Below are 27805 nucleotides of genomic sequence, written 5' to 3'. Positions count from 1 at the left end.
AGTGATTGGTTGAGTCAGTGATCCGATCACGTGGGTCCTACACACGTTATTGACGCAAAGATCGCTAGAGGTCTTCTCAGAACAATGACTGTACGTTAGAAAACATAAACGTCATCCACACTGTCCGTGATGGACCTATAGCTCCATACTTAAATTGAGGTGAAAATATGCCTAAAATTCCCAAAAAATTTCACCTTAAATTATTCAGAATAAAATATTGAAAACGGCATGATTGTTATGTTTTTATGTGACCATAATATCACTTCTCCAGAAAATATAGCAATATCATGGGTATATTACACTGTTTTGACGACAACAAACTTGTAATGTGCGAGGTTGTAAAAAAACGGGGGGGGTGCTTAACTTAATTCTTTGTGTATATATACTAGCTGAGGTACCCGGCTTCGCCCGGGTTGAATAAGAATAAGACAAATATATGATGAAAAGAACATGTATATTTCAGAGCAATATCACAGTACATTTCCTACATGACGTTTTGTCAATTTTCAATTTCTCAAAACCTCTTGGTATACAACATTTCTGGTTTTCTTACTTGGTGCCAAGACAAAAAGATTGCTTGGTTTTCCAACCCTCGAGCAGCCCACGTACAGCTGGCCATGGGAAATACCCGGCATTGCCGGGCGGGGGAAGGGTGGGGAGGAGGAAGGGGAGGGGAGGGGAACGGGGGGGAGGGGAGGAGAGGGTGGGGAGGGGAGTAGAGGGTGGAGAGGGGAGAAGAGGGGGGGAGGGGAGAAGAGGGGGGAAGGGGAGAATAGGAGGGAGGGGGAGGAGGAGAGGAGAGGAGGGAGGAGGAGAGGGGAGGGGGGAGGGGGAGGGGGAGGGGGAAGGGGGAGGGGAGGGGGAGGGGGAAGGGGGAGGGGAGGGGGAGGGGGTGAGGGGGAGGTGAGGGGGGAGGGGAGGGGGAGGGGGAAGGGGGAGGGGAGGGGGAGGGGGAAGGGGGAGGGGAGGGGGGAGGGGGAAGGGGGAGGGGAGGGGGAGGGGAGGGGGAGGGGGTGAGGGGAGGTGAGGGGGGAGGGGAGGGGGAGGTGAGGGGGGAGGGGAGGGGAGGGGAGGGGGAGGGGGAGGTGAGGGGGGAGGAGGGAGGGGAGGGGGGAGTGGAGGGGGGAGGGGGGAGTGGAGGGGGAGGGGGAGGTGGAGGGGGAGGGGGAGGGGGAGGTGGAGGGGAGGGGGGAGTGGGGAGTGGAGGGGGAGGGGGGAGTGGAGGGGAAGGGGGGGAGGGGGTGAGGGGGGGAGGGGGGTAAGGGGGGAGGGGGAGGGGGGAGGGGGGAGGGGAGGGGTGAGGGGGAGGGGAGGGGAATGGGGGAGGGGAATGGGGGAGGGGAATGGGGGAGGGGAGTGGGAGGGGGGAGGGGGAGGGGGGGCTTCGCCCGGGTTGAATAAGAATAATACAAATATATGATGAAAAGAACATGTATATTTTAGAGCAATATCACAGTACACATGACGTTTTGTCAATTTTCAATTTCTCAAAACCTCTTGGTGTACAACATTTCTGGTTTTCTTACTTGGTGCCAAGACATAAAGATTGCTTGGTTTTCCAACCCTTGAGCAGCCCACGTACAGCTGGCCATGGGAAGTACCCGGCATTGCCGGGCGGGGCAAGGGAGGGGAGGAGGATGGGGAGGAGAGGGGAACGGGGGAGGAGGGGAGGAGAGGGTGGGGAGGGGAGAAGAGGGGGGGAGGGGAGAAGAGGGGGGAGGGGAGAAGAGGGGGGGAGGGGAGAAGAGGAGGGAGGGGGAGGAGGAGGAGGGAGGGGGAGGAGGAGGAGGAGGGAGGGGAGGAGGAGGGAGGGGGAGGAGGAGGGGGGAGGGGAGGAGGATGGGGAGGGGAGGAGGATGGGGAGGGGAGGGGAACGGGGGAGGAGGGGAGGAGAGGGTGGGGAGGGGAGGGGATGGGGGCAGGGGAGAAGAGGGGGGGAGGGGAGAAGAGGGGGGGGCAGGGGAGAAGAGGGGGGGAGGGGAGAAGAGGGGGGGCAGGGAGAAGAGGGGGGAGGGGAGAAGAGGAGGGGGGAGGTAAGGGGAGGGGGGAGGTAAGGGGAGGGGGGTAGGGGGAGGGGAGGTGGAGGGGGTAGGGGGAGGGGAGGGGGAGGGGGGAGTGGAGGGGGATGGGGGAGGGGGGAGGTGAGGGAGGGGAGGGGGAGGGGGAGGGGGAGGTGAGGGGAGGGGGGAGGGGGAGGGGGAGGTGAGGGGGAGGGGGGACGGGAGGTGAGGGGAGGGGGAGGTGAGGGGGGGGGACGGGAGGTGAGGGGAGGGGGAGGTGAGGGGGGGGGACGGGAGGTGAGGGGAGGGGGGAGGGGAGGGGGAGGGGGGAGGGGAGGGGAGGGGGAGGGGAGGGGGGAGGGGAGGGGAGGGGGAGGGGGAGGGGAGGGGGAGGGGGAGGGGGAGGGTGAGGGGAGGGGGGAGGGGAGGGGGAGGGGGAGGGGAGGGGGGAGGGGGAGGGGGGAGGGGAGGGGGGAGGGGAGGGGAGGGGAGGGGAGGGGGGAGGGGAGGGGAGGGGGGAGGGGAGGGGAGGGGGAGGGTGAGGGGAGGGGGGAGGGGGGGCTTCGCCCGGGTTGAATAAGAATAATACAAATATATGATGAAAAGAACATGTATATTTTAGAGCAATATCACAGTACATTTCCTCCATGACGTTTTGTCAATTTTCAATTTCTCAAAACCTCTTGGTATACATTTCTGGTTTTCTTACTTGGTGCCAAGACATAAAGATTGCTTGGTTTTCCAACCCTCGAGCAGCCCACGTACAGCTGGCCATGGGAAGTACCCCGGCATTGCCGGGCGGGGGAAGGGAGGGGATGAGGATGGGGAGGGGAGGGGAACTGGGGAGGAGGGGAGGAGAGGGTGGGGAGGGGAGTAGAGGGTGGAGAGGGGAGAAGAGGGGGGGAGGGGAGAAGAGGGGGGAAGGGGAGAATAGGAGGGAGGGGGAGGAGGAGAGGAGAGGAGGGAGGAGGAGAGGGGAGGGGGGAGGGGGAGGGGGAGGGGGGAGGGGGGAGGGGGAGGGGGAGGGGGAAGGGGGAGGGGAGGGGGAGGGGGAAGGGGGAGGGGAGGGGGAGGGGGTGAGGGGAGGTGAGGGGGGAGGGGAGGGGAGGGGGAGGGTGAGGGGAGGGGGGAGGGGGGGCTTCGCCCGGGTTGAATAAGAATAATACAAATATATGATGAAAAGAACATGTATATTTTAGAGCAATATCACAGTACATTTCCTCCATGACGTTTTGTCAATTTTCAATTTCTCAAAACCTCTTGGTATACATTTCTGGTTTTCTTACTTGGTGCCAAGACATAAAGATTGCTTGGTTTTCCAACCCTCGAGCAGCCCACGTACAGCTGGCCATGGGAAGTACCCGGCATTGCCGGGCGGGGGAAGGGAGGGGATGAGGATGGGGAGGGGAACTGGGGAGGAGGGGAGAAGAGGGGGGGAGGGGAGAAGAGGGGGGGGGAGAAGAGGGGGGAGGGGAGAAGAGGGGGGGAGGGGAGAAGAGGGGGGGAGGGGAGAAGAGGGGGGGAGGGGAGAAGAGGGGGGGAGGGGAGAAGAGGAGGGAGGGGGAGGAGAGGGGAGAAGAGGAGGGAGGGGGAGGAGGAGGAGGGGGGAGACGGGGAGGAGGAGGGGCGAGGGTGGGGGGGAGGGGAGGAGAGGAGTGGGGGGGGAGAGGGGAGGAGTGGGGGGGGAGGGGAGGAGTGGGGGGGGGGAGGGGAGGAGTGGGGGGGGGAGGGGAGGAGTGGGGGGGGAGGGGAGGAGTGGGGGGGGGAGGGGAGGAGTGGGGTGGGAGGGGAGGAGTGGGGTGGGAGGGGAGGAGTGGGAGGGGAGGGGAGGAGTGGGAGGGGAGGGGAGGGGAGGGGAGGAGTGGGAGGGGAGGGGAGGGGAGGAGTGGGGGGGGAGGGGAGGAGTGGGGGGGGAGGGAGAGGAGTGGGGGGGAGAGGGGAGAAGAGGGGAGAGGGGAGAAGAGGAGGGAGGGGGAGGAGGCGAGGAGAGAGGGAGAGGGGAGAGGGAGAGGGGAACGGCTAGCTTGGCAAGCGATAGCAGGATTTTTACTTTTATTTTTACCTCAATGAGGGCTATATAATTATATAGTCCGTGCTTGGAGCCTTCAAGTTCAACATAAAGTTTTTTTTATGAAAAATAATGCAGATGTATAACAATCCACCAATGCAAGTTCAGAAATGAATGCAGATCCTTTACTTTGTGATACAAACGCAATTCCCGCCATTTCCACTCACGATCAAGGCCTCCAGAGGGATCACGCCTCTTCTTCCTCCTACAACTTCGTCTCACTTCTTTCACTCAAAATGCACGAAATTCTGCCGCATGAAATTATGTAGAGGCCTCGTCGGGGGGATATAAGGTAGATAAGGAAGGCGTTGTAACAGTAGCTTCAAAATAAACGTAGAAGAACAAAAGGAAATTGGAGCTATTCTGGACCCACAGCCAAACCCGACAAACCATTGCAATACACCCGAACGTCTTCGCCGCCACAAACTACACCATGGAATTGCAGCTGGCGCGGTTTTTTTTAACCATTGATATTAAAATAAAACGTAGCCTAAAACCACCGGGATTTTATGCTGATTCCGAATCTGTGTCTAAAACTTTTCTCCGATGTGTAGTTCTTGAGTTTTAAGCGGACATCCAGACAGACACACATATACACACACACACACACACACACACACACACACACACACACACACACACACACACACACACACACACACACACAGACACTCCTCCTTTATATATAGAGATATATATATATATATATATATATATATATATATATATATATATATATATATATATATATATATATATTATATATATATATATATATATATATATGTATACACACACACACACGCACACACACACACGCACACTTTATAACTTCGCAACTGAACATTAGAACTAAAGTAATATATTAAATGGGCAAACAACATATGGTAATGATTGAATATACATTTTGTTACAGTCCTTTATTTCTCCTGCACACAAAACATGGAATGAAGGTCTCCTACAGATGCAGTCCCTTGCTTGAGATCATTAGGCCTTGTATCAATACTGTAGTAAGCTTTGTTCGTGTTATCTAAAACACATGTAAGTTGTTTAAGCATAGGAAAATGCAGGATCACAGAGTATCCATTGCAAGGATGGAGAAAAAGGATTGAATCAACAGATAGAGAAGGAAGTACTGTGCGGAGCCGCTGCCTCATTCTGGACAGGTGTGTGAGATGGTATTCACACATTGACAGTACGAAGGCATTCTTAAGGCCTAGTGCTCGTGGGAAGAGCAAGATGAGACTTGGATACGGGAAGCAATTCCACCGATGGAAGAAAAGTGGATGGTAGATTAAAGAAGGCAGACAAGCAAATGTCGATGATGCATTGGTTTGCACCCAATGAATCTTGAGATGGATGAAATAAGGAATATTTCTAAAATACTCTTTCTCATGATGAAATATTTCTAAAACAGTCAACCTTGCTTCATGCTTAGTTTTTGCGATACTGTCCTCGTGATTTGACGCTGTGGACTGAAGGAAATGAATTAGAATCAGCTGTGCCAGACTTGTGTCTTGTAGCAGGCCAAACGGAAGACCGCCGCAAATGCCTCCAGGAGTTCCTGATGTCATAGTAATTACCCTGCGCTCGCGAAGGGAAAAGCAGGGTTAGGTATTCGGTTGCGTATGTACATGTGGTGCACATATGTGTGGCGTACGTGAGTGTCTGCATTTTTAAAATTCACTTTCTCCGCAACCATTTGTCCGATTGTCACAAAATTTCACCATAAGAGCACCTCCTCCTGTAGAATAATGTAACGAGAATTATGACGTCATAGGTCACGTGGTACAGGCGCCATCTTGGAAAAAATTCACACCTCTATATCTCTGAAACCACTCCATGGAGAAAATTGAAACATGGCTCATTGTCAAGTACTCCCCATGGAGAATAACATGTATTAATAATGATGTCATCAGTGCCTTCGTTATGAGGTCATAATTCGACAAGTGTATAGCTTCATCATTGTCAAGTACTCCCCATGGAGAATAACATGTGTTAATAATGATGTCATCGGTGCCTTCGTTATGCGGTCATAATTCGACAAGTGTATTAGTCTAGTAGGAAGACTAGGTCCACCTGCACCCCCCGGAGATATACTTCTAATCAGTGTTTCTAGATTGGAAAAAATGTGTAGAAAATGACTAGCTATGGCCCCAAGCTGAAAAAATGTCCCACATACCATTTTTATGCAAATTACTGCTGCCATTATCAAAAAAACGATTTTTGACATATCTCAGCCAATATTGCAGATAATTGAAAAATGAAGGTGTCTAGACCCATGTTTTGAAGGGCATAGATCATGATAGAACTATTCATAACATGATTACATGTGTCTATGGTATACTAGTATGCATATTAATGCTGTAATTACAAAATAATCAGTTTTACAAATGATAAGGATACGTTAATACTGCAGATAACTTAACATGGTACATAAGGGGTCTAAACCCAGGTATTTTCAAGGTCAAATGTCAACAAGATGCTCCTGAGTCTTGCATAGGGGCGGGACATTGGCAGTAACATTGGTACCACTCAACTTTTCTTCCCACCATTGACTTTGTATTGCGAGAGATTTTCACTTGCTTATTTAAAGGTTTCTCACCCAGCCCACGTAAAATCTACCAACTCCTGCTGTTAACTCCCAAACATATTTTTTTATGTTATCCAATCACAGTGCAGAAATGACAGACTAGAGATCCAAATTAGTGCTGCTATAGCTGCCATTTTACATTTCCATCCATGTAACATGCGCGCTCGCGCGCTCGTATCAATTGGTAATGTCGCGCGCTCGTATCAATTGGTAACGTTGATGTTATTGAATACCTCAGTTGAAAGTTCAGTCTTCCATTCCATCTGTGTGTTGTTCTTGGTATTCATCCTCCAATCTAGCCAGGTAAGATGCTAACTATAATGTTACTCACACTCTTGACTTCAGTTTCTGCATGAAATCATAAACAGGCAGAATAACAGCTGAGCCAGCTAGCACCATGTTAGCTAACGTTAAAGCTAGCCTCATCTATGTACAGTATGTTCCTAATGTCGGTGTAACTTAAACTTTTGTTAATGCCAAACATGAGACATATCTGTTGACTTCTGTATATGAATTGAACCAGAAAGAGGCACGACAGCTGAGCTAGCTACAGTAACTTAGCACAATGTTTCATTGGCCTAGATAGCTAACGTTAGTGTGGAAGAATTTAGATGTTTTAGCTATTAGCACTTTTGATGCCACTAAACATGGTTTAGTCAGCTAAAAAGTACCCTAGTGTAGAACATGACTCAGAACCTCTGTTACCTCACTGAAAACTCAGAGCCTCCTTTCACAGGCACTTTTAACATCATTCGTGATTTCTTATTTGTCATTTAACAGTGATGGTAGACATCGACAGCAAGCATGCCCAAAAGAAAACGGAGTGTAGAACCTGCAGCCCAAAGCTCTCCTCCTACATGCATCCTTCATGTACCATCCATGTCTGATCATGGGGATTTCACGCCCCTCCGTAAAATTAAAGGATCTGCTTCAGAAAAACTGCAACTGCTTCAAAAGATCCGGGATAGACGTCTCAACCAACCGCATGACTCCCCATGTCGTATGCAATCAGTATGTGATCAGATCCCGGCAACTCTTCCTGATGACCTAGAAAGAGTAGGATATCACAGCAAGTGTTATAAGCACTTTGTCCGCCACTTTCATCGTCTGGGAGATGATACAGAACCAGGGCCATCAACCTCATCATGGCATCACTCTCCTCGTAAACCAGGAGGTTCTGCTGAACCCATCTTCCCGCCAGAGTGTATATTTTGTGAGAAAGTTGAGACCAAAGATGCTCATCGCAATACTGAGAGGCCTACAACCTTCCCATCCTTTAAAAACAAAGAAAATGCATGGGAGCAAATCGAAACACGGGCTGAGAAAATGGGTCTCTATCGACTCCATCGAAAGGTGAAAAACAAAGACCTCTTTGCATGTGAGGCCAAACACCATCCGTCATGTTTTAAAGCTTTCCGCACAGCATTCTACAACTACGAGCGTGCGATTCACAGAGCCGAAGCACCAAAGGAGCAGGCTTGCATGTCAGCCGCCCATGAAAAGGCATTCAACTCAGTACTGGAACACATTCAAACCCAGGTCATCCAGCAGAATAAAGTTCTACAGCTTTCTTCCTTGCGCTTGCTCTATGTCGAGGAACTGAAACTGAATGGATATGAGAACTCAAATTATCGGTCAGAGAAACTACTGAAACGCCTACAGAATGACCCAATCAAGGAGCATATCCACTTCACGAAGGTTGATCATGACAAATGTGATGTCATTTCTTTCTGGCTTGTGCACAGCTCAAACATAACAGTTTCCAATGCTCTCGCACGAGCATTCACACTCGGAAGCACAAACAAGAACCAAAATGTTGCCCTCCAACTTCGCCAGGGTATTCTACAGGCTTTCAGAGAGTGTAAAGACCAACCATGGCCACCAACAGCTGAAGACATGGAGCTCAATCCTGAAGACATCCTACCTCCAGACCTTGTCCGCTTTCTCAGCGTGCTAATGACTGGCAAGGAGGGCATCGAGACAGAAAAGGTGAAGCGTCTGGTCTTCTCCATTGGACAAGATCTGTGCCGTGCAGTGTCAGATGGAAAATGGAAGTTACCAAAGCACATTCTCCTCTGTGTGACTGTAAGGCACCTGTTCCGAAGCAAACAGCTCACCACAATACTACACAGGCTTGGACACTCTGAGAGCTACGATTTCGCCTTGGAGTTGGAAACTGCTCTCGCCAAGGTCCTGGATGAAGTCTCAACTTATCGTACACCACAAATTGTGACAGGAGAGGGCAACCTCTCCAGGAGAGGTTCATCCAGGATGGAATGGCGCTGCTGCATACCCTTGCCAACCTTCCCCCAACATGTGGTGAGATATGCTTGCAGGTGCTTGATCAGATGGTGGCCAAGCAGCACTTTCTGTTCTCCACTGACAGTTACCATCCTGAGTCAATCAAAGCGCAGGAAAGGCTGAGGCGGGGCAGCTCAGAGAAGATCATTCTGGCTGGACCAGCAACCAGGAAGCCATATGACTTCAAAATGTTCCTTGCAAATGACGACAACAAAAAGCAGATGTGCCAGCTTCTTCTGAAAGTGTGGAGTGGACAAGAGGCAGCTACCAGGCTGGAGAGAACAGAGATGGCTGTGCTGATCGTGGAGGGGAAGGCCCACCAACTTGCCTCAACGAATGGCAAGGTAAAATTGAAAGCCCTTCGTGAATGGCGATTCAATTTGTAATTTTTCCTGAAAAAAAGGTGATTACCTGTGATGTTTGTCTAGATCTGAAACTGGCAGTGACTGGTGATTGAAATGCGGTGCCTTTTTGTGTTTCAGGTCGAGGTACGTGAACTCCCCACGATCTACAGCAACCAGGAAGAGACTGATACCAGGGTGGTTCTGTACCTCCATCATGCTGCTACCATCGGATACAAGAACGCTGTAGTCAGAACACCGGACACAGACATCCTCCTGATCCTGCTCCACCATGCCCACAACATCAAGCTGACGGTGTACCTGGATACAGGGTCAGGGAAGCATCGCCAACTTGTCAACGTCTCTGAGCTGGCAGAATCCCTGGGAGAGGACTACTGTGCCACTCTCCTGGGGTACTATGTGTTCAGCGGAGAAGACTGCACCAGTGCCTTCAAAGGGAAGGGAAAAGTCGGGCCCTTGAAAAAGCTGGAGAAGAATCCCAGGTTTCACAGGGCATTCGGTGAACTGGGTGACAACTGGGATGCCAACCCTGAGGTGGAGAGGCAGTTAGAAAAATTCACCTGTGTGATGTACGGCCAGAGTCGCGAGTCATCAGTGGACATTGTCCGTGCCAAGCTGCTACGAAAAATGGTGGGAGAGGACAAGACCCTCACATCCAAGTCCAAGGTTGATCTGGCTCGCCTTCCTCCATGCCAGTCTGCCCTGAAGCCGCACATCCAGCGTGTGAACCACCGCGTAGCATTGTACAAAAGAGCCGATCAACCTATCATCGAAAAGCCAAAACCTTATGAGGAGCAAGGATGGATAAGGACTGATGAAGGACTGTTGAAACCAATGTGGTCCAGTGGTCCCATCCTACCAACCTCACTGGTGGATCTTCTGAACACAGGAGAGCACGAAGAGGAGGAGGAAGAGGAAGGAGAAGAAGAGTTTGACTCTGACGATTTCGATGAAAATGATGATGACTGACTCAGTGTAGAATCACTAATGCTAATGATGTTTATCTAAAACAAGCAAGAGAAGAGTGGTCACATTGAGTGCTAGGACTATTTTGACAGTTGTAATATTTAGAAAAATAAAACTTTGTGTTAACGTCTGTGTAGACGGACCTTAATATGAGTCTATTATTTCGTAAAACTGTGATTATTTTGTAAATAAAGCACTAATTAGCATACTAGTATACCATAGACACATGTAATCATGTTATGAATAGTTCTATCATGATCTATGCCCTTCAAAACATGGGTCTAGACACCTTCATTTTTCAATTATCTGCAATATTGGCTGAGATATGTCAAAAATCGTTTTTTTGATAATGGCAGCAGTAATTTGCATAAAAATGGTATGTGGGACATTTTTTCAGCTTGGGGCCATAGCTAGTCATTTTCTACACATTTTTTCCAATCTAGAAACACTGATTAGAAGTATATCTCCGGGGGGTGCAGGGGGACCTAGTCTTCCTACTAGACTATATAGCTTCATCATTGTCAAGTACTCCCCATGGAGAATAACATGTGTTAATAATGATGTCATCGGTGCCTTCGTTATGAGGTCATAATTCGACAAGTGTATAGCTTCATCCGATCAGTTTGAATTTTCTTTTTCTCTGCAAGTGTTGGTCCGATGGACACTAAATTTTCACCATAGGAGCGCCTCCACCTGTAGAATATTTTAATGATAAGTATGACGTCATCGGTCACGTGGTACAGGTGCCATCTATGAAAAACTTAAAAAAACGTTGCACCTCTATATCTCTAAAACTTCTCCATGGAAATAATTGAAACGTCGCTCATTGTAAAGAACTGGGGAATAAGTGTTGTTAACTATGACGTCATTTATGCCCTAATTATGACGTCATAATTAGACAGGGACAACACTTAGTCTGATCAGTTTGAAATTTATTGAGCCAGATCTATGCAAAAATTATATTAGAGAAAATAAATTTATTATTTAATTTCTCACGTGGTCCGGCAGCCATGTTGGATTATTTTTTAAAACCTTTCAAAAACAGAAGAAATGGCTCGCACCAATTTGACTGTGCAGGTTAAGTATTCTATGAATTGGTAAAATGTAAATGTAAATTTAGACAATTTCTAGTAACACATCAGTAAAATTAATATGTCTGTGTTTCATTGTGCTTGTGCTCCGTGAATGTGATTTGAACTGTCATTCGAGTGAAGTGTGGCAATCATGACAGTTATAGACGAGGTTATTATGAGGCCGACCTGTATTGAGGTTATATTAGGAATGACCAATGTAGACCTCGACCAATGACCTTATTCTGGATTATATACAATGTAAGTCACAAACGTCTACAAGTCACTGCGGGCGGATGCGAGCGCCCCTTATTTGCGCCGCACTTGAGGTCAAATTCTTGCCTAATGGGATTCTCCCGAAGGGTCGGGTCCCAAAGCAGAGAACTATCTTTCTCGGCGGAGTAACATATATCACTAATACGAAAAGCTATTCCCTCACAAAGCGGATATAGATCACGAGCGTTTTTACCGCACGAAGGAGCAGAATTTCCGCACATCTTAATTTTGACGACAGAATGCGGAGAGCAGGACACAGTTCCAGTGAAAAATGCGTTCGCTGCGTTTCTTGATGGCCACATAACTGCCAGGAAAAGGCATAAAAAAGGCATCTAAACATTTACATCGGATATAAAAATACGCAATAAATTCGATTCGTGTACGAGTTGCACAGGGCACCGGGGGAAGATAAATTAGGAGTAGAAAATTACGGACGTAACACTACATTAGCCAGGTCTTAACCTTCACTGCCGAGGACTCAATACACGGTGCTGCTTGAAAGGGCAGTGTGAGGATAACTGACTTCAGGTAATGGGAGACGAGTCTGATTTGGTTACGCATTGGAATGTCGTCAAATTGAAACCCATTCGGCTTCTGCGGCGGTTACGGCCGAGCGAGGTCCTAATGAGACCAGTTCGCCAAACCTTTTGCTCCACCTAAAGGGTTAAATTAGGAATATAGCCAGGAGGTCAGTCCAAACCCAACGACAACAAAAAGAAAACTACGTAGAACCCGGTAGAGCGCATACCTCCGCCAGGCTGAACAGTTTACGTTTTGTATCCCACTGATAGGCCGGATCTGGATTTGTACCTGAACAAATATGTAATCGGCTTGTTCTTGTAACCTTCCCAACTCTTCCACCAAGTTTTATCATAACCCGTCCGTAACCTTTTGAAATATCATGCAAAATTGCAGGTCATTTTTGGTCCCATCTTTCAATGGCGAAGAATCACTTAAAAATTCTCACATCCGGATCTGGATTCGGATCTTCACCAAAATCTAATAAATTCTTCCTTGTTGGACACCCAATATGTCCACCACGTTTTGTTCGAATTCGTCCTTAACTTTTTGAGATATCATGCTATACATCGGTTTTAGCCCTATCCTCAATGGTGAAGAATCACTTTAAAAATTATCGGATCTGGATTCGGATCTTCACCATAATTGAATCACTTCTTCATTGTCACACACCCAACCTGTCCACCAAGTTTCGTCCGGATCCGTCCACAACCTTTTGAGATATCGTGTCATATATCGTTTTTTTTGTCTTATCACTCACTCAATGTTGAAGAATTCACTTCTGAAGTTCTAATATCTGGATTCATATCTTCACCAAAATCTAATCAATTCGTATTCGTCACACACCCAACATGCTCACCAAATTTCGTCCTAATACGTCCACAACATTTTGAGATATCCTGCTCACAGACAGACAGACACACAGGGGTTCACAACCTCCATCAATCTTCAGTGGCGGAGGTTTAAAACTGAATAAGAAGAATCCTGCCAATTTACCTAAGCTTGCACCTGAAAGATTGTTGAAATGTTTCACAAAAAAAAAAAAAAAAAATTTCAATCTGCAGGATGTAAAAGCACCCAAACATCATTAGACCTTAAAGCACCAATGTTGGAAGTGTAACAAAGTCAAATATCTCCAATCAGATGGTGATGAGAATGAAATTCACTTCTCTGGGACCTTTATAGAGCCATGGCCATACTGTGTCACCAGTCCTAATGGACCTTGTTTTCAGACCCTTCAATTACCCAAATGTACTGAAGCGCAAGGCAGCCCATTAATTATAAGGGCACCTTTCAGCCTTTTTGACGCTTTTATTCCTGTTGTTCAGCAGTTTCCTAAGTCATACATTGAGCACATTATTCCTGCAGCTCCAGACTTTCAGGGTCACCCTTCAAAGGTTCTCATTGTGCATTTATTCGCCTTTGTTCCGGGCACACGACGCTTCTTGCATTTTTGAGTGGGTTTCAAAATTGAGTGGAGGAGATGACAAACGTACTCTGAAGTTGTTGCTCTTTTGATGAGATGTGCCCTGCTGTTGTTGTTCTTGTGCTATTAGGTCCAGAAAAAACATACAGGGAAAAGCAGCTGAACAAAACATGGAGCTTTATTACCTGTCATGCTCCTCCTCTTCTTGCTCTTGGCATATAAGCGAGCAGATAGTAGAGGCTTCACTCTTTTGGTTTTTGTGCTTGAGGAGAGAATATATTATAAATCCTGTCTTGCAAGATGTAAAAATGCTGCACGTTTCCTGCGTCACTGTCGGCTTATTCCTCCATTCTGTGTAAAATTCTTCATTAAACATGGTAAGTGTAACATATAACGGTTAAAGCTTTTGAACAAACCTATAATCGAGCCCATCCTGCTCAGGCTCTTCTTTGAGCCTCGACCATGTATTCAAAAATAATTGACATAATTAGATTACAATATGCTGTTCCCATCATATTGTGGTGCAGTTGCTGTTGTTGTATATATAGCCCTGGAGAGTTCTCTCGAACAGGCTCTTGGCACGGAGACAGCCGCTTGTTCTCCCAGGAGTGACTCAGAGATCCTCCACATCCAGGATGGTGTACCGCCACCTTCAAGAAGTCAGAGTCACGACAGAGTTAGAGTGAGAGAGTGAGAAGAGAAGAGAGTGAGAGAGAGAGACAAGTGGGAAAAGGCCGGTCCATGGAGACCGGTCGGCACTCTGACATATCCAGTCAGCAGGGAAGAATGTGGAACATTTGGTCCCAGACTTGCGTTGGGGGGTACAACCACCACGAAGAGGCATCCTCAATAGTTTCTATTGTGCTGCAGTTGATTGTAGTGAGTCCAGAAATTGAAATGTCTGACCAATGACGGAGTGTACACACACCCTCACACACAACACCACCTCCACTACCACCACCACATTGATGTAATAACCTGAAACAAATTGCCAGACACTCTCCATGTTGTAAAAGCTCAAAAATATCAAAAGCACTTCCTACCTTAATAAATATGCATTAAGAAAAGCAACGTAGAAGGAAACAGAAAGAAAAGGGCGGTCACCGAGAAAAAGCGGCTGAGAAAAAAAAGAAGAAGTTAAAGGTGAAAGAAGTAATGATAAAGAAAGAACGACAAGAATGTAGAGGACATTTAGGGAAGGAGTAGGACGATAATTGGGTAAAGGATTCCTCCAGTTCTATGTACGTACAGGTGCAGATATGCCAAAGGTCTCTGCCAAATTAGAACATCACACAGTGCCCCAGCAGAACCTGATTGTAAACACTATTTAGTTTAACAATCTGTGATGTGAACACAATCAAATTGACTCCATGTCTTAATACATCTTGGTGGCATCTCCTTTGGCCTTTGATGGCGTGAAGGCATCAAATCAATCATGTTCCGTTTTATAGCCTGATCCAAGTTTTTCCAATTGTGGAGGACAGTTTGTTGCAGATCTTGCATATTACTTGGCTGAGTTCAGCTTCTCTGAAGCCTCCGATGCACTCGTCCGATTCCTTCCATTGATTGAAGGACACTGAGCTGCCCAGGGACGAATCTGCCGTCCATGCCTTCTCTTCGAGGCAAAGGTGGTTCTGGGTGTTTGACATGTGGTACCAACTTCCCACAGACTACAGTAGACACGTTGCAAGCTCCAAAGTGCCTCACTGGTATACAGTGAAGCCGAATAAATCCTCTCCTACCCACTCACTACTTTAACAATTGAACGGTGGAATTGCTGTTATTTAGACACAACGAATAGCCCTGCCTCTGCAGTTCGGACCTATCATGAAACTGCACTTTAGGCAATAAAATATATTCCCTACCTTGATGCATTTGCCCATTGTTCAAGACGTTCATATAAGTGCTTGAACTACAGAGGATGAAGTTTCACCTGTACCATTATGTTGTTGACTGGCGACAGCAATTATTGCATAGGAATGCCCATCATGATTGCAACACCTGCATGGAGTGTTGTGATTATTTCATCGGTATCCATTTCTCTTGAATATGCTGCTGTAACTTCCATTGCTTGATGTGGGCTGGCAAGGTAGTCGAGAAATATGCACTACTTGCCTCCGAGCCAGGTTCGAATCTCGACCCAGCTATAAATTGTCATGCTAGTGTTTTTCAGGTAGGGCGATTGATTCATCAATGTGTGTCCTTCGGATAGATGTTAAACCGGGCGTCGCATTCTCAGAATTAGTCGCTGGATGTTAACCCTTGGATGCAGTGATTGGGGCTTGGAGGCCCAAAAGGTTTTTTTTTGTTGCAAAAACAATGCTGTACAATTTTTTTTGGGAATGAGCCTCATTTTCACCGACTTTCATGTTGTTACACAAAATTCAGTGACATTAAAAAAAAATCATTCAGGCTCGTGGGAAAATCTTCATTCTTCACTTAAAACCGGAAAATCCGACATGAATGCAGGCCTTCGAGGCCCCGCATGAATGTTGTTGTACTACTATGTTATATCATTATTTTCTTGATATGAGCCTCATTATATGCTCCTATAACTTGGTTACAAATAATTCAGTGACAAAAATATGAAAATTAAAAAACTTTACACGAATACATTCGTGGGGCCTCCGAGGCCCAATGGCTGCATAGGTGTAGGATTTTTGACAGTTGTGGACATATACATTCTAAATAAAAGGATTAGTGAATCATATTTTTCTTAGCAAATACTCCTCCATGAGCCTCAACTTTTTAGAGAAAAAAAGTTGAAAAACCAAGAACAAAAAAATTTTTTTGCAAAAAAAAAGAAAAGAAAAGATTAATTACTTGTATGGGATTCTTCCAACGAATACGATCAATGATTCACATTTTCTGAGCAAATACACATCCATGAGCATCGACTTGGATTGAAAAAGGATATGAAAGAAAAAAATGTATAAAAAAAAATACATTACACGAATACATCCATTGGGCCTCCGAGGCCCAATGGCTGCGTTTATGTAGGATTTTTGACGCCTGAATCTAAGAGTTAAAAATCCAACGGTATCCTTCGTGAAGAGTAGGCGAGTTATCTCCAGCACCTTAAACAAATTACAAATTCCTACTCTAACCTACATGGGGCACTGCATCAGAGGCATTGTTTTTTAATTGATCATTATTTGATTTTCAGTAGTTGAAACCCTCTCGTCATTCATTCCGATGTTCTTTATCTCAAACAATAATGCTGGAAATTGGTTATTGCGTTACATCTCGAACGTCTTCGGAACTCGTCTCAACCTGCACTGGTTTAATCGGTCAAGAGTCATCACTGTTTAGAGTGCCAAAGGGATCATACTGTTGATACCTTTGACAAACATGAAAAACAAATAATGATCTCTCTGACTCTCTTGAAAATCCTCTCTATCTCTTTGCTGACGACTCTACTCTCTGTCGCTCCATTCCTCATCCCTCAGATCGGCAGTCTGTAGCCTCCTCACTCTCTGCAGACCTGGACAAAATCACAGACTGGTCAAACAAGTGGAACATGTCTTTCAATCCTGACAAATCTCACACTCTTACAATGTCTCTCCGAAAGGACCGACTGGACAACCCTCCCATCTACTTTCTCAACAATCCTCTCCAAGAAGTTCTGTCGCTCAAGCTTTTGGGTCTCACTATCTGCCATGATCTTTCTTGGGAAAACCACATTTCCAAGCTGGCCTCCAAAGCCAGTCGCCGACTGGGCATCCTCCGTCGTGCGAAGTCCTTCCTTGGCACACCTGAGCTCCTCACCACATACAAGGCTTTCATCCGCAGCTCAATGGAATACTGTTCCCCCCTCTGGGCTGGTGCTCCTGCCTCACACCTTGCTCGGCTTCACGCTGTTGAGGCCAAAGCTTTCAGAATCATTGGAATCTCCTGTGATGTAGTCAACACCGAGGGCCTTTCACTCACTCACCGCAGGCAGGTTGGTGGTCTTTCTGTCTTCTACCGACTCCTCTCCGGCCTTGCTCCCCCAGCTCTCTCTGTGCTCTGTCCCCCCAATATTCCTTCAGGTCGCACAAGATCTGCCTGCAACCCTCTTATGGTTAAACTGCCAAAGTCTAGGCTCTCTGCTCACCTTCACTTTTTCATTCCCCTTTTCTCCCGCCTCTGGAACAAACTCTCCCACTCCCTTCAATCCCACTCCTCGCTCCAGGTCTTTAAAACAGCTGTTCACCACCATCTCTTATCTTCCCCCATCGAAAACCTTGATCTTTTCTACCCCCCGTAATTCACCCCAGAGTCCTTGCAGTGTTCATATGTTTTATTCCTCTCCCACCTCCCCCCAAGTCCTCCCGATGTCCCTGCTCTCAAATGTTGTGTTTGTGTCCTTCCCCCTCTTCCCCCTCTCTTTTGTGTCCTTCCCCCTCTCTCCCCATCTTGTCTGCCGCTCCCCTTGTTTTTTGTGTTTTGTGTGTCGGTTTGTCTTTTTGTGTGATTAATGTTAGCTCCTTCACGAGCCTCGATCTTGTATACAAAAAAAAAAAAAAAAAAAAAAAAAACCAAAGCAAATAATACAAGTCAAGAAAAAAAAGCATTTAAATAATATGAAAAAAATATGAAATCACCAAAAAGATAACCAAAGAAGAAAAAGCAATCAGAGATTGCAGACCCTTGCCAGGACGTGTTTGTGTGGTGATTATTAGCTGATGTGTTGGTGCAGTTTATTGCCGACGTAGATTTATGTTCAATCCAACGGGGCTGCCGAACCACGTGACTGATGACGTCATCAATTTAATTCTCCCATACATTTTTTGTGTAGATCACGCTCAAGAAATTTCAAGCTGATAGTATCAAACCTTCTACTTGTCTAATTATGACGTCATAATGAAGGCATTGATGACATATTCATGAATACATGTTGTTCCCAATGTGGAGTACTTGAAACGAGCCATCTTTAAAAAAAATTACATGGAGCCGTTTCGGATGTATAGAGGTGCAATTTTTTTCGTTTTTTCCAAGACGGCGCCCATACCACGTTACCGATGTCGTCATAATTATCATCTAAAATTTTACAGGAGGAGGCGCTCCTATGGTGAAAATTTCTTGGCAATCGGACCAACGGTTACAGAGAAAAGCATACTGTACTCACATTATGTGCAGACAAACAGACAGACAAACTGACCCAAATGCAATATCCTCTCCTCTGGCGAGGGTAACAAGGAAGGAATGACATCACAATCCATTCACAGATTGCCGTCACATCTTTTTACATTTTTGTCAGAGGTGACTGTTTGGCAATACTAACTATTGTATGATGTGGTCTGTGTTAGAGGTAGTTGCACATTTGTGGGTTTGTCTAATTACCTATTAAATTAGCGCAGGAGATGGGGTTTTGCAATCACATGTGTGTGTGTGTGTCCGGGCCATAACTTTTTTTTTTACCATTTGAGCTATTGTCATCAAATCTTCACCAACAGCCAACGGTACCCGCCCTATGGGCGGGGCTTCAATTGGGAGGCCCAAATGAAAAGGCAAAATATCAGAAATTGAAGGTTTTAATTTTATTTTAAACGATTCATATAAACATCCGTTGAATCATATCACACGCAAATCATCAAAATCTAAACAGTATCTTTCGAATTTCAATAAAAACCACATCACTGTTCATATCGGTAAATATTATTCCATCGTGTTTCAAATCGTGATCGATACACTATGATCGTGATGATCGTGAATCGTGATCGATAATCGTGTTCACAATCGCTATGTCGTATGTACTCCCGATACGTGCAGCAAATTCCCGATACGTGTAACTGTACCAAATCAACAGTTAAAAGGATTTTGAGCCGATAGCTGTTACGGCCTTGGCAATATCGATGGAGACAGCGATCTGTTAGCGATCGATGGAGACATGTTGCTTTCCCGGGTGCCGCACAAACGGCTGCACCGATCGGGCGGCACCCGGGAAAGCAACATCGTCACAATGAGAATAATGAACGTTATGCGAACGCGAATGTAATGCGGGAGTCAAAACCTGAGAATGCTGGAGACTAAAGCTGAAATTGGGAAAACTAAATAGCCTATTTTAGTCCTGGAGATCCCAGGATTATCCACCCAAAATATCTTTGCGATCGGTTCAGCAGTTTTTACGGTACCTTCGAACAGACAGACAGACAGACAAGACAGACGGACGGACATTTGGTGAATTATAGTAAGATAATATGGAGAAGGCAAATTAATAATTTTGTCAAAAGGTCAAAGGTCAGCGTCACATAAAATTATCAATTTTCATCCAACTGACCTGAAATTTCAAATTACCATTTGAGTTTTTCATCAAATTTTCACCAAAGCTTCGTTATGATAATACGGAGAAGGCAAATTCATAATATTATCAAAAGGGCCAAAAGGTCAAAGGTCAGCATCACATGAAATCATCGATTGTCATCTGATTGACCTGAAATTTTAATTTACCATTTGAGTTTTGTCATCAAATTTTCAGCAATGCTTGATTATGATACTACGGAGAAGGCAAATCATTAATTTGGTCAAAAGGTCAAAGGTCAGCATCACATAAAATCATCTATTTTCATCTGATTGACCTGAAATTTTACTTTACCATTTGAGTTTTGTCATCAAATTTTCAGCAATGCTTGATTATGATAATATGGAGAAGGCAAATCAATAATTTGGTCAAAAGGTCAAAGTTCAGCATCTCATAAATCATCAATTTTCATCTGATTGACCTGAAATTTTAATTTACCATTTGAGTTTTTCATCAAATTTTCAACAAAGCTTGATTATGATAATATGGAGAAGACAAATTCATAATTTTATGAAAAGGTCAAAAGGTCAAAGGTCAGCATCACATAAAATCATCTATTTTCATCTGATTGACCTGAAATTTTAATTTACCATTTGAGTTTTGCAATAAAATTTTCAGCAATGCTTGATTATGATAATATGGAGAAGCCAAATCAATAATTTGGTCAAAAGGTCAAAGGTTAGCATCACATAAAATCATCTATTTTCATCTGATTGACCTGAAATATTAATTTGCCATTTGAGTTTTGTCATCAAATTTTCAACAATGCTTGATTATGATAACTCGCAACGGCACCCGCCCTTTGGGCGGGGCTTCAATTGGGAGACCCAAATGAAAAGGCAAAATATCAGAAATTGAAGGGTTTTTTTTATTTTTAACGATTCATATAAACATCCGTTAAATCATATCACACGTAAATCATCAAAATCTATACAGTACATGGCGCCCATTTTGAAAAAAGATTGTATTCTGCAAAACGGAATCGGCCGCCACACGTATTTCTCAGTCGCACGTTTATGTGTGAAGAGTGCGCGCCGAATCTGTAACACGGAAGCGGCCGCTACACCTGTTTCTCAGTCGCTTTGCACACACTGCCGTGTTACTTCGGAGCCACACGTTTATGTAGGAAGAGTTCGTCAGGAGTCGATCTACTCTCTCCTACTACGTATAATTTCAACAAAAGCCACATCACTGTTCATATCAGTAAATATTATTCCATCATGTTTGTAAAAACTGGAAAATTGGAAAAATTGGAAAATTGGAAAAACAACAGATTATCTTACTCCAGGGGACCCAGGAGTACCCCCCCAAAAATTTCGTTGCGATCGGTTCAGTCGTTTCTGCGGTACCTTCAAACGGACGGACAGACATTTGGTGAATTATAGTAAGATACGGAGAAGGCAAACCAATAAATTGGTCAAAATGTCAAAGGTCAGCATCACATAAAATCATCTATTTTAATCTGATTGACCTGAAATTTTAATTTACCATTTGAGTTTTGTCATCAAATTTTCAGCAATGCTTGATTATGATAATATGGAGAAAGCAAATCAATAATTTGGTCAAAAGTTCAAAGGTCAGCATCACATAAAACCATATATTTTCATCTGATTGACCTGAAATTTCAATTTACCATTTGAGTTTTGTCATCAAATTTTCAGCAATGCTTGACTATGATAATATGGAGAAGAAAATCAATAATTTAGTCAAAAGGTCAAAGTTCAGCATCACATAAAATCATATATTTTCATCTGATTGACCTGATATATTAATTTGCCATTTGAGTTTTGTCACCCAATTTTCAGCAATGCTTGATTATGATAATATGGAGAAGGCATATCAATAATTTGGTCAAAAGGTCAAAGGTCAGCAACACATAAAGTCATCTATTTTAATCTGATTGACCTGAAATTTTAATTTACCATTTCAGTTTTGTCATCAACTTTTCAGCAATGCTTGATTATGATTATACGGAGAAGGAATATCAATCATTTGGTCAAAAGGTCAAAGGTCAGCATCACATAAAATCATCTATTTTCATCTGATTGACCTGAAATTTTAATTTACCAGTTGCGTTTTGTCATTAAATTTTCAGCAATGCTTGATCATGATATCTCGCAACGGTACCCGCCCTTTGGGCGGGGCTTCAATTTGGAGGCCCAAATGAAAAGGCAAAATATCAGATATTGAAGGCTTTTTTTATTTTTAACGATTCATATCAACATCCGTTAAATCATATCACACGTAAATCATCAAAATCTAAACAGTACATGGCGCCCATTTTGACAAAAGATTGAATTCTGCAAAACGGAAGCGTCCCCTACACGTCTTTCTCAGTTGCACGTTTATGTGTGAAGAGTGCGCGCCGAATCTGTAACACGGAAGCGGCCGCTACACCTGTTTCTCAGTCGCTTTGCACACGCTGCCGTGTTACTTCGGAGCCGCACGTTTATAAAGGAAGTTTTCGTCAGGAGTCGATCTACTCTCCCCTGCTACGTAGAATTTCAACAAAAGTCACATCACTGTTCATATCGGTAAATATTAGTCCATCGTGTTTGGAAAAACTGGAAATTGGAAAAATGGAAAAATTGGAAAAACAATATAGACTATTTTACTCCAGGGGTCCCAGGATTACCCCCCCCCCCCCCCCCAAATTTCGTTGCGATCGGTTCAGCCGTTTTTGGGGTACCTTCAAACGGACGGACAGACATTTAGTGAATTATAGTAAGATACAGAGAAGGCAAATCAATGAATTGGTCAAAAGGTCAAAGGTCAGCCTCACATAAAATCATCTATTTTCATCTGATTGACCTGAAATTTTAATTTACCATTTGAGTTTTGTCATCAAATTTTCACCAATGCTTGATTATGATAATATGGTGAAGGCAAATCAATGAATTGGTCAAAAGGTCAAAGGTTAGCATCATGTAAAATCATCTATTTTCATCCGATTGGCCTGAAATTTTAATTTACCATTTGAGTTTCGTCATCAAAATTTCAGCAATGCTTGATTATGATAATATGGAGAGGACAAATCAATAATTTGGTCAAAAGGTCAAAGTTCAGCATCACATAAAATCATCTATTTTCATCTGATTGACCTGAAATATTAATTTGCCATTTGAGTTTTGTCATCAAATTATCAGCAATGCTTGATTATGATAATATGGAGAAGGCACATCAATAATTTGGTCAAAAGTTCAAAGGTCAGCATCACATAAAATCATCTATTTTCATCTGATTGACCTGAAATTTTAATGTATCATCAAATTTTCAGCAATGCTTGATTATGATAATATGGAGAAGGCAAATCAATAATTTGGTCAAAAGGTCAAAGTTCAGCATCACATAAAATCATCTATTTTCATGTGATTGACATGAAATTTCAATTTACCATTTGAGTTTTGTCATCAAATTTTCAGCAATGCTTGGTTATGATAATATGGAGAAGGCAAATCAATAATTTGGTCAAAAGGTCAAAGGTCAGCATCACATAAAATCAGCTACTTTAATCTGATTGACCTGAAATTTTAATTTACCATTTGAGTTTTGTCATCAAATTTTCAGCAATGCTTGATTATGATAATATGGAGAAAGCAAATCAATAATTTGGTCAAAAGGTCAAAGTTCTGCATCACATAAAATAATTTATTTTCATCTGATTGACCTGAAATTTTAATTTACCATTTGAGTTTTGTCATCAAATTCTCAGCAATGCTTGATTATGATAATATGGAGAAGGCAAATCAATAATTTGGTCAAAAGGTCAAAAGTCAGCATCACATAAAATCATCTATTTTCATCTGATTGACCTGAAATTTTAATTTGCCATTTGAGTTTTGTAATCAAATTTTCAGCAATGCTTGGTAATGGTAATATGGAGAAGGCAAATCAATAATTTGGTCAAAAGGTCAAAAGTCAGCATCACATAAAATCATCTATTTTCATCTGATTGACCTGAAATTTTAATTTACCATTTGAGTTTTGTCATAAAATTTTCACCAATGCTTGATTATGATAATATGGTGAAGGCAAATCAATGAATTGGTCAAAAGGTCAAAGGTTAGCATCATGTAAAATCATCTATTTTCATCCGATTGACCTGAAATTTTAATTTACCATTTGAGTTTCGTCATCAAAATTTCAACAATGCTTGATTATGATAATATGGAGAGGACAAATCAATAATTTGGTCAAAAGATCAAAGTTCAGCATCACATAAAATCATCTATTTTCATCTGATTGACCTGAAATATTAATTTGCCATTTGAGTTTTGTCATCAAATTTTCAGCAATGCTTGATTATGATAATATGGAGAAGGCACATCAATAATTTGGTCAAAAGGTCAAAGGTCAGCATCACATAAAATCATCTATTTTCATCTGATTGACCTGAAATTTGAATGTATCATCAAATTTTCAGCAATGCTTGATTATGATAATATGGAGAAGGCAAATCAATAATTTGGTCAAAAGGTCAAAGTTCAGCATCACATAAAATCATCTATTTTCATGTGATTGACATGAAATTTCAATTTACCATTTGAGTTTTGTCATCAAATTTTCAGCAATGCTTGGTTATGATAATATGGCGAAGACAAATCAATAACTTGGTCAAAAGGCCAAAGTTCAGCATCTCATAAATCATCAATTTTCATCTGATTGACCTGAAATTTTAATTTACCATTTGAGTTTTGCAATAAACTTTTCAGCAATGCTTGATTATGATAATATGGAGAAGGCAAATCAATAATTTGGTCAAAAGGTCAAAGGTCAGCATCACATAAAATCAGCTACTTTAATCTGATTGACCTGAAATTTTAATTTACCATTTGAGTTTTGTCATCAAATTTTCAGCAATGCTTGATTATGATAATATGGAGAAAGCAAATCAATAATTTGGTCAAAAGGTCAAAGTTCTGCATCACATAAAATAATCTATTTTCATCTGATTGACCTGAAATTTTAATTTACCATTTGAGTTTTGTCATCAAATTCTCAGCAATGCTTGATTATGATAATATGGAGAAGGCAAATCAATAATTTGGTCAAAAGGTCAAAAGTCAGCATCACATAAAATCATCTATTTTCATCTGATTGACCTGAAATTTTAATTTGCCATTTGAGTTTTGTAATCAAATTTTCAGCAATGCTTGGTAATGGTAATATGGAGAAGGCAAATCAATAATTTGGTCAAAAGGTCAAAAGTCAGCATCACATAAAATCATCTATTTTCATCTGATTGACCTGAAATTTTAATTTACCATTTGAGTTTTGTCATCAAATTTTCACCAATGCTTGATTATGATAATATGGTGAAGGCAAATCAATGAATTGGTCAAAAGGTCAAAGGTTAGCATCATGTAAAATCATCTATTTTCATCCGATTGACCTGAAATTTTAATTTACCATTTGAGTTTCGTCATCAAAATTTCAGCAATGCTTGATTATGATAATATGGAGAGGACAAATCAATAATTTGGTCAAAAGGTCAAAGTTCAGCATCACATAAAATCATCTATTTTCATCTGATTGACCTGAAATATTAATTTGCCATTTGAGTTTTCTCATCAAATTTTCAGCAATGCTTGATTATGATAATATGGAGAAGGCACATCAATAATTTGGTCAAAAGGTCAAAGGTCAGCATCACATAAAATCATCTATTTTCATCTGATTGACCTGAAATTTTAATGTATCATCAAATTTTCAGCAATGCTTGATTATGATAATATGGAGAAGGCAAATCAATAATTTGGTCAAAAGGTCAAAGTTCAGCATCACATAAAATCATCTATTTTCATGTGATTGACATGAAATTTCAATTTACCATTTGAGTTTTGTCATCAAATTTTCAGCAATGCTTGGTTATGATAATATGGAGAAGGCAAATCAATAATTTGGTCAAAAGGTCAAAGGTCAGCATCACATAAAATCAGCTACTTTAATCTGATTGACCTGAAATTTTAATTTACCATTTGAGTTTTGTCATCAAATTTTCAGCAATGCTTGATTATGATAATATGGAGAAAGCAAATCAATAATTTGGTCAAAAGGTCAAAGGTCAGCATCACATAAAATCATCTATTTTCATCTGATTGACCTGAAATTTTAATTTACCAGTTGCATTTTGTCATTAAATTTTCAGCAATGCTTGATCATGATATCTCGCAACGGTACCTGCCCTTTGGGCGGGGCTTCAATTTGGAGGCCCAAATGAAAAGGCAAAATATCAGAAATTGAAGGCTTTTTTTATTTTTAACGATTCATATCAACATCCGTTAAATCATATCACACGTAAATCATCAAAATCTAAACAGTACATGGCGCCCATTTTGACAAAAGATTGAATTCTGCAAAACGGAAGCGTCCCCTACACGTCTTTCTCAGTTGCACGTTTATGTGTGAAGAGTGCGCGCCGAATCTGTAACACGGAAGCGGCCGCTACACCTGTTTCTCAGTCGCTTTGCACACGCTGCCGTGTTACTTCGGAGCTGCACGTTTATAAAGGAAGTTTTCGTCAGGAGTCGATCTACTCTCCCCTGCTACGTAGAATTTCAACAAAAGCCACATCACTGTTCATATCGGTAAATATTAGTCCATCGTGTTTGGAAAAACTGGAAATTGGAAAAATGGAAAAATTGGAAAAACAATATAGACTATTTTACTCCAGGGGTCCCAGGATTACCCCCTCCCCCCCCCCCCCCCCCAATTTCGTTGCGATCGGTTCAGCCGTTTTTGGGGTACCTTCAAACGGACGGACAGACATTTAGTGAATTATAGTAAGATACAGAGAAGGCAAATCAATGAATTGGTCAAAAGGTCAAAGGTCAGCATCACATAAAATCATCTCTTTTCATCTGATTGACCTGAAATTTTAATTTACCATTTGAGTTTTGTCATCAAATTTTCAGCAATGCTTGATTATGATAATATGGAGAAAGCAAATCAATAATTTGGTCAAAAGGTCAAAGTTCTGCATCACATAAAATAATCTATTTTCATCTGATTGACCTGAAATTTTAATTTACCATTTGAGTTTTGTCATCAAATTCTCAGCAATGCTTGATTATGATAATATGGAGAAGGCAAATCAATAATTTGGTCAAAAGGTCAAAAGTCAGCATTACATAAAATCATCTATTTTCATCTGATTGACCTGAAATTTTAATTTGCCATTTGAGTTTTGTAATCAAATTTTCACCAATGCTTGATTATGATAATATGGTGAAGGCAAATCAATGAATTGGTCAAAAGGTCAAAGGTTAGCATCATGTAAAATCATCTATTTTCATCCGATTGACCTGAAATTATAATTTACCATTTGAGTTTCGTCATCAAAATTTCAGCAATGCTTGATTATGATAATATGGAGAGGACAAATCAATAATTTGGTCAAAAGGTCAAAGTTCAGCATCACATAAAATCATCTATTTTCATCTCATTGACCTGAAATATTAATTTGCCATTTGAGTTTTGTCATCAAATTTTCAGCAATGCTTGATTATGATAATATGGAGAAGGCACATCAATAATTTGGTCAAAAGGTCAAAGGTCAGCATCACATAAAATCATCTATTTTCATCTGATTGACCTGAAATTTTAATGTATCATCAAATTTTCAGCAATGCTTGATTATGATAATATGGAGAAGGCAAATCAATAATTTGGTCAAAAGGTCAAAGTTCAGCATCACATAAAATCATCTATTTTCATGTGATTGACATGAAATTTCAATTTACCATTTGAGTTTTGTCATCAAATTTTCAGCAATGCTTGGTTATGATAATATGGAGAAGGCAAATCAATAATTTGGTCAAAAGGTCAAAGGTCAGCATCACATAAAATCAGCTACTTTAATCTGATTGACCTGAAATTTTAATTTACCATTTGAGTTTTGTCATCAAATTTTCAGCAATGCTTGATTATGATAATATGGAG

General features: G+C 42.7%; 1 protein-coding gene across 1 annotated transcript; it reads left to right on the top strand.

The window, feature by feature from the left end:
• Positions 1-8930: 8930 nt before the first annotated feature.
• On the top strand, positions 8931-10438 carry LOC137426449 (uncharacterized). The gene is made up of 2 exons (XM_078773496.1): positions 8931-9306; positions 9445-10438. Exons 1-2 carry the CDS (start codon positions 8938-8940, stop codon positions 10291-10293), a joined length of 1218 nt encoding a protein of 405 aa, XP_078629622.1. The 5' UTR covers positions 8931-8937; the 3' UTR covers positions 10294-10438.
• The last annotated feature ends 17367 nt before the right edge of the window (positions 10439-27805 follow it).

Source organism: Myxine glutinosa, chromosome 3, assembly GCF_964187855.1.
Source record: "Myxine glutinosa chromosome 3, kmMyxGlut1.1, whole genome shotgun sequence".
Taxonomy (NCBI): domain Eukaryota; kingdom Metazoa; phylum Chordata; class Myxini; order Myxiniformes; family Myxinidae; genus Myxine; species Myxine glutinosa.
This window is presented reverse-complemented; position numbering and strand designations above follow the sequence as displayed.